This window comes from Osmerus eperlanus, chromosome 4 (assembly GCF_963692335.1).
Source record: "Osmerus eperlanus chromosome 4, fOsmEpe2.1, whole genome shotgun sequence".
Taxonomy (NCBI): domain Eukaryota; kingdom Metazoa; phylum Chordata; class Actinopteri; order Osmeriformes; family Osmeridae; genus Osmerus; species Osmerus eperlanus.
This window is the reverse complement of record NC_085021.1, coordinates 20,498,406-20,506,061: the sequence shown is the minus strand read 5'-3', so window position 1 is coordinate 20,506,061 and position 7,656 is coordinate 20,498,406. Positions and strand designations below refer to the sequence as shown.

Genomic DNA, 7,656 nt, shown 5'->3' with positions numbered 1-7,656 from the left:
GGCTAGTAATCAGAAGGTTGCTGGTTCGATTCCCCGGCAGTGCCAAATGACGTTGTGTCTTTGGGCAAGGCACTTCACCCTACTTGCCTCGGGGGGAATGTCCCTGTACTTACTGTAAGTCGCTCTGGATAAGTGCGTCTGCTAAATGATTAAATGTAAATGTGTTGTCTTGCCTATATAGAGATAAGACTATTCTGTCTTTCTGAACAACAACAAAAGTTAGGTTGGGTTCGCCATGCAGACTTGACCGAACGCTCCATGACTCGACACGACTTAGTCAAAACTCCCAAGTTGCCAAGCATGCGTCGTTGGTTGAAACGAGTTGTGTCAGATATTCTCACATCCTGATCAACAGAACAGGATTGACCTGCCTGGTTCAGGCCCCGGGGTGGTGAACACGAGCCAACAACCTGTGGAGCTGTCAGAACGAACAAGGTGTGGGCCGGGATCCGAGTTAGTCAACCTGACAGGAACGCGAAACAGCACACAGGGCAGGGAGTTTGGCGTGTGAAAGGTACCCAGGTCGACTGGGTACACACACGCAAATAAAAGCCCAATCAGAAGCTATATGGATAGAGTTATTAAGAGTTGCGGGGAGGGAGGGTTTTTAGACTAGCTCTGGCAACCTCCCTGGGTACACTCTGGCCCTCAGGGGAAGCAGCTTTGATTAAAACCACAGAGAGAATGAAAACAAGAGAGAGAAAATGATAGACAAAACCTGAGAGAGAACGAAAGAGAGCGAGAGAGGGGGGGGGGGTGGTCGGCTGAATGAATAGAATAACAACGTCGGCAACAAAAGCAGTGCAGGAACTTGGGGCATTCCTGTCTGGGCTCTGGGCACAGCATGTTTGTCCTTTGACAGTCTGAACTGGACTTCAGCTAGCAGCCACATTCCCTTCATATTCTCTCTGTATCTGCCTCGAGTCTGTGTGAACCGAGATGAAGTGAATGAAATTCAAGCTGTCAAGAAACAAGTAGCTTTCACTGCTTGAAGTGGGTACCAATGAAAAGCTGATAAGCCCTTCACAGGAACGCAGCCCTAAGCTCAACACAGAACAGGAATGTATTTCTTGCTAACTAAGCAGAAAGGCGCCAGATCAGCTGGAGATGTTGTGACCAATCACAAATGAGTGACATCACAACCAGTTGCCAATGCACTTGAGGTTGATGGGTAAACAACGTAATAGGATTAACTTCTAAAATGGGGTCAAGGTGGCCATGCTGAGTTGTGTTCATCTAAAAGGAATACATATAAGTAGTGTGCGTATGCCTGTGTGTGTGTGTGTGTGTCTAAGAGTGTATATATGTTAATAAGTGTGTGTGTGTATGCTTATGCATGTGTGGAAAAGGGAAGTTAGAACTGTACCTGTTTAAAGACGGGCTCCCTTCTCTGTCTGGGTGAGGGTTGTAAAGGTGAGGGGGGAGGAAGGGGGGGGGGGGGTCACGCGGCACACGTGACCTGGTCCACCCGCACCTCCAGCTGGAAGGCATCGGGCCGGTCCTGGGGGTTGACGGCCAGCATGTCCTGGAGCAGCTTCTTCACCCCCTCCGACATGGAGCTCCGGGTCTTCTGGGGGATGTGGAGCACCATCTTGGGGTTCTCCAACAGGGCCTCGCCCACGGGCACGATCTCCGAGCCCTGCCGGATGTAGGTGCCCAGGAGCTCGCGCTTGGACTCTGCGTCGATGAAGGTGATCCTCTCGATCATGGCCCAGATGATGATGCCCAGGGCGAAGATGTCCGCCTTGGCCGTGTAGTGACCCTCCCACACCTCGGGCGCCATGAAGAAGTCCGATCCGCAGGCCGACGACAGCCAGAACTTGTTGACGTTCACCGAGGTGTTTTTGTCGTGGTTGCCGCCGCCTCCTCCTCCGCCCGCCAGGCAGCAGTCCTCCCCGTCCTTCCCTCCGGCTCCGCCCAGGCCGGCGCACACCTTGCTTAGGCCGAAGTCGGCCACCTTGAGCACGGGCGAGCCGGACTTCTGCGAGATGAGGATGTTGTCGGGCTTCAGGTCGCGGTGGACGATGTTGTTCTTGTGGAGGAAGGCGACGGCACTGGTGAGCTGCCGCATGAAGCTCCTGTTGGTTCGGGGGTCGGGTCGCCGTGACAGGATGTACTGGTTGAGGTCGCCGCCTTCGCAGAACTCCATGACGAACCACAGGTAGCAGGGCTCCTCGGGGTAGCCTAGTACCCGCTCACCTGGGAGGGGGGAGGAAACCGCACGTCAGTCAAAAAGGTTTCTGGCAGAAGAAGACTTAACAACATGGCAGTTAACTGGCACACGAAGCCAGTTTGTTGAAGCTCAGTCTCTGGCAGCGCCCTCACTGTAGCTCCGCCCTCGGATGGTTTCTAAGGTGATGACACATCAAATGGAACACAGTCTACAATTCTGGATTTAAGCTCATGACAAAGACCTATAGAAAAGCCCATTGTGCGGTTCAACACTAATATCAATGACAGTAATGGAATCTTCCAAGTTTTGGAAACAAAGATGGCCAAACCATTTGTTTCCACTCCTGTATCTGGCCTTGGAGGTTGGTCTAAGGCCTACACCCACTAGCCAATAACAATCTCTAAGCCTATAGGACAATACTTATATCAATATATAATGTATTTCTGAGTTTAAAAGATCCTCAGTCACCATAATCTTGTTAGATCAAGATTGGGGACTGCTGCTCACAGGCAGTTATGTCAGACATAAAGATCGTTCCGTTTAACCCACATCTTTAATGAGATGTCAAAATGGAAACAAATAAGACGCAGTGCTCTGAGATCAGAGCCCCTTGACCCCTAAATACACACTGTCTCGCAGCTTAACCCAGACTTGAGCCTCGTGTCGAGAGATTGTTTTCAATGCAGTCACACTCACGTTACAAGTTCAATATGATTGGTTCGGTTAAAAAATCTAAACAAAACTCCAGCCAATTGGATTGAGACGCTTCCCACCCAACGCAACCCCCTCCCTTCCTGAACTATGACCAATGAACCAGTAGGATTTGTTGTTTAAATAAACTATGCTGAGCTATCTAAATGTTAAACTGTAGGGCTGCTAGGACAGAGTAATGCCCTGGTGTTGGGACTGTGCCCAGGATATCCAGCGCAGGACAGGTAATCTGTCTGTGTCCCACAACTGCTGCTAAAGCTTATTTCAGCAGATTCAAGATGTCTAGAGGAGGGCAAATTAGAAGTGTAGAAAGCCAGGCTTGAGAGGAAATCCCCTCTCCAAACTGTCCCCAAAGGCCAAGAGACTCTCATCAACATTAAGCCCGGATGTCAGAGCAGAAACCACTACCTGACCAAATATGTATTTGATTACAAAGAAAGTTTTAATATATATATACACCTACAATAGGTTAGGTTTGGATCATGCCTACTGGTTCGGACTGAATTTGAATTATATTCTGAATTTACCAGGGCAGAGAAACACACCACTGTCCCTTTCTCCCTGAATGTTTTAGTGTTTTAAACTTAACACCATACATTCAACATGTGGATGGAGTAAACATATCAATTATGTGTCTCCAATGCTTTGCAATGCCTAGTACTGAAGTGTCAAATATAAACATATAATAACATCACGTTAACACAATAAAGTCCAACCCCTGCACATTAACTTTACATGTTATAATCGGGGGCACACAGAAGGGAGACTGGTTCAGACTCTTTAACGTCAGGGCTGAGACAAAACTGGGTTATCCTTGTAAAAATAAAAATAGGCCAAGATGTTGCTGATGCAGCCATATACTGTATAATAACAGTATACATGTTGACATTTAAATATAGCATACAGAAGCTCATTAGCTTCATCAAATTCTTCAAACAAAGATGTCAGGGCCATGATTACTATTTCATGGGTTGACAAGACTAGTGGTTGAAATGGTGACACTTACATAACAAACTATCAGAGACCCAGTAAGGGCTCTGTGCTTTAAAGTGTGAGATTAAACAGATATGTTTAGCAAAATTATCTAAATACAACAAGATTAGAAAGATAATATGTTGTTGAGATAAATGTCAATAACTAATATTTTGGGTCAAACTGGATATAAATATAATGGGCCCAGTTGGATATTTAGAAATATATATAGATTATTGATGATGGAACTAACGGTTTAACAGCTGCATATCCAGTCCCAAATAACTTTGTTGTGCTATATACACATTTACATAGAACAACGAATGGGTTAACATATGGCAAATTAGTACACCATGTTCTCTCGCGAGCTAGGAATAGCACAGTGCATTTCAAACTCCAACCTATAGCGTCGACGTATACATTTCCAAATATTTTTTGTAATTATATCACAGACTATTGATCTCTTTAGTTACAAGAAAAGGGAATCAAGTGATTTACCCATCAATAATGATCGATCAACGCTATCGCCTATTGTTTATATATCTGTTCATGTATTGTTGCGATATAAATCAGTATGAGTGGAAACAATGTAACATTATAAATTACATCTTAAGTGTTAACTTCAGTAAGCTAAATCGAAACTGGTCCTTATTTAAGCCAAGAATGTATGGGAACCTAAGGGCAATCCTATTGCTTGCTAGAAGAGTCATTGTTTTGATTAGCCTGCTTGGCTATAGATTTCCTTGTTTCTTTTGTCACCTCTGTTGTGCTCGGTCTTCACATTTCAACCATTAACAGGAAAGGAGACGAGGGATACAATGAAAGACTTAATAATCGGAGAATGTGCAATGTAAACAATTACCTTTGATTGAAGTCTCCACTAGCCGCAGGTATTGCTTGGACCTTTTATTCCCATGACTCATTTTTTGGGCCATGCCATTCCTTTGTAGAACACATTCCTCGAGCTGTACCACATTCTCGTGCTTCTTCTCCAGGCTTGCCAAGGCCCAAAATTCGGCTAGAGCGAGCTCTACGTTCTCAGGTGCGTCGCACTGGAGCTTCTTAACCGCTACCCTAGCCCCAGTCTTACGTGCAATTGCCTCGTAAACTACCCCGTAACTGCCCCTTCCAACCTCTCGCAATAAACTATAACGCGGTGCCATGACTAGGGCATGCTCCAGGTTTTCATTTTTGAAGTAGTTCGTGGAGAAACAGTCCTCTTCCATGGGGACATCGACGTCCTCGTTGTTGTTATACTCTACCTTGAGCGTCCTCAGCACTTTGTTCACGTCCTTTTTCATTTTCACGTTTGCATTTTGTGCTTCTTGTCTTCGACAGGCCCGCGTGCTCCTTATCTTTCGCCGCCTCCCATTGCAAATATCCATGACTTCTTCTTTGTTGAAAATAAGTGTGTAGCTAAAATGTGTGTATCTTTCATTACTTTACCTCAAACTACTAAAGTTTGAACTACTGACCTTTGTTGGTTGTGGCTTAATCCTTAATAGTCTATTAACTAAATGGTTTAATGCAACAAAAAAATACACTATCCTCTAACACAGAGATGTGCTCTGGAGTTTTGATTCATAAACAAGTGTTCCAGCCTCCAAAGTACGGAGGGGAACAGGAGGCGTGGCTTCGATAGACTCCTCCATTTTTCACGTCACGCAGGTGGGTGAAAAAGCAGAACACGAATATCTTCTCTTTGTAACTGAAACGCGTTTCCCTCAATAATTAAAATAACATCGTGTAATACGATGAAATAATAGTACCAGTAAATTGCACGGGTCATACTTTCAAATCGTTGAACGGTATGGGATTTTGTGTGAGGTCGCACACATCGAATAAGTGCGGCTACATAGAAATGCTAATGAGGGAAATCCAACTATGGATACGGGGGTGGAGTGTAGTTAGAACACGTTAGATTTGTTTTTATTTTGAGTCATTCAGTTACAGCTCTGGTGAGGTTACCGATACTGCAACATTAACTGTTCTCGTACAACTCCACTGCAATATATTTTGTTGTCATCCTACGGTGGGGTTTTTTTTCACATCAGCTTGCGTGGGACACGTGTATTCGAAAGCATGCAGGGTGGTTCATCTGGGACAGGAACATGCAAAGCATTAACAAACAAGATGGGATAAAGTTGATCCCTTATTAGGAAACAGAACATTGCAGATAGAGACAGTGGCAATGATGTTATGTAATGCTGCTTGTTAGTTTCATGCCAGGGTATAAATACCTCACGAATAATACTTCACCTAGGGCCTAACGATTACAATATTAATACAGTTTTAACTTCTACATGATTTACATTTATGAAAGCTGTTACATTATTACATTTGATATAATTGTCTGTTGTGGTCTCGTTCAGTATCATAAAAATGCAACATTATCAAATAATTAATAGCTTATTGAATCCACTATGTATATCAATTACATAAATATAAAGCAAGACCTATGAAATTGTCCAACTTTTACTAAATCCTTGGGGAATAAAGTGGGTCTGGATTTAGATAAAGTATATATTTGAAGGGTAATAGCATCCCCAATCCTGGCAGTCAGTTGCAGAGCGAGTGACAGTCTCACCCATGAAACAAAGAGTTTCGGTCTGGCTGCCTGGCTATTGTCTCATTCTACTGGTCAGTGAAGGGTTTCTGCAGTTGCAATCAAAAAGGGGACACTGAAAGGGGCTTAAGAAATAGTTCAGTGGTCAGCAAAATATAGTTGGACTGTGAGAACTGTGCACTTTAGATTTCAGTGATATGAAGTGTCCTGTGAACAGTGCACCCATCTGTAATTTTACTAAAAACTGTTTTGAATACAATGGAAGTGCCATGGTCACAATCATGAGGTCTCCTTTGATTACTGCACTGCAAAGTACAGTATGAACCTACTTGTTTAGAACACAAAATATAATATTATGTGTATGTAAGCATAGTTTTGATAGAAACATTTGTATGCGGAAAAAGTGGGGATGGGTACAGCTCAGTGGTAGAGAATTTGACTGCAGATCAAGAGATCCCTTATTCCCGTCATGGGTTTGGATAAAAGTGTCTGCCATAACCCACGTTAATTAACAGTGATCTGAAGCTCAGAATGCTCCCGGGTTGCACTAAATTTGTTCTCCAAGTGACAACTTGTTCTTGGTCAATGCAGGGTTCTAAAGTGCACTATGCACACTATATATCCTTAAAATTTTGTTTTACCTGAAATAAACGGACAGAAGACGGTGTTTCCCCTAGGTTTACAGTTTGGGGGGGGGGACAGAAATCCATGCCGTTGATCCATCCATCCATCATCTTCCGCTTGTCCGGGGGTCGGGTCGCGGGGGCAGCAACCTAAGCAGGGAGGCCCAGACTTTCCCAGACTTTCCCAGACTTTCCACGCCATGCCGTTGCCGTTGATAAGTAAGATAAATAACATAAGGCCATTTAGTTTGTTTAATAAAAGAGCAAGCTATTGACCAGTTTAATAGAAAAGGTAACCTTAAATGACTTATTTTGTGATCTGGCGCTATATATATTTTTTAAGTAAAAAAAAAAAAAGTTTTTTATTTTTTACTTGACCTTCCAGGGGGGGGGGGGGGGCGGGGGCGGGGGGTGCCCCCTAATATAATGGTAGGAGAAACGCTGGAAGAATACTACCTTTATCATGTGCACTGGCGTAAAGTTGCCACACTCCTACAGGTGGTGGCAAAGTGGTCTGGCTGACCATAATGAAGCAGCTTTTTGCACACCCCACACCACTGACTCTGACATTTAATACTACTAAAAAATTGGATGGAGATATTCCCAATATA

At 44.1% G+C, this 7,656-nt stretch overlaps 1 protein-coding gene across 1 annotated transcript in view; it reads right to left on the bottom strand.

Annotated features, from left to right (window-relative positions):
* Nucleotides 1-5,435, bottom strand: part of stk35 (serine/threonine kinase 35) — a 14,597-nt gene extending 9,162 nt beyond the window's left edge. Inside the window, exons 1-2 of the mRNA XM_062460156.1 lie at nucleotides 4,719-5,435; nucleotides 1,367-2,199 (exon numbers count right to left, since the gene is read on the bottom strand). Of these exons, the coding sequence (XP_062316140.1) occupies nucleotides 1,442-2,199; nucleotides 4,719-5,241 (1,281 nt within the window). The 5' untranslated portion in view covers nucleotides 5,242-5,435 and the 3' untranslated portion in view covers nucleotides 1,367-1,441. The remainder of the gene's footprint in view (nucleotides 1-1,366; nucleotides 2,200-4,718) is intronic.
* Nucleotides 5,436-7,656: the final 2,221 nt, after the last annotated feature.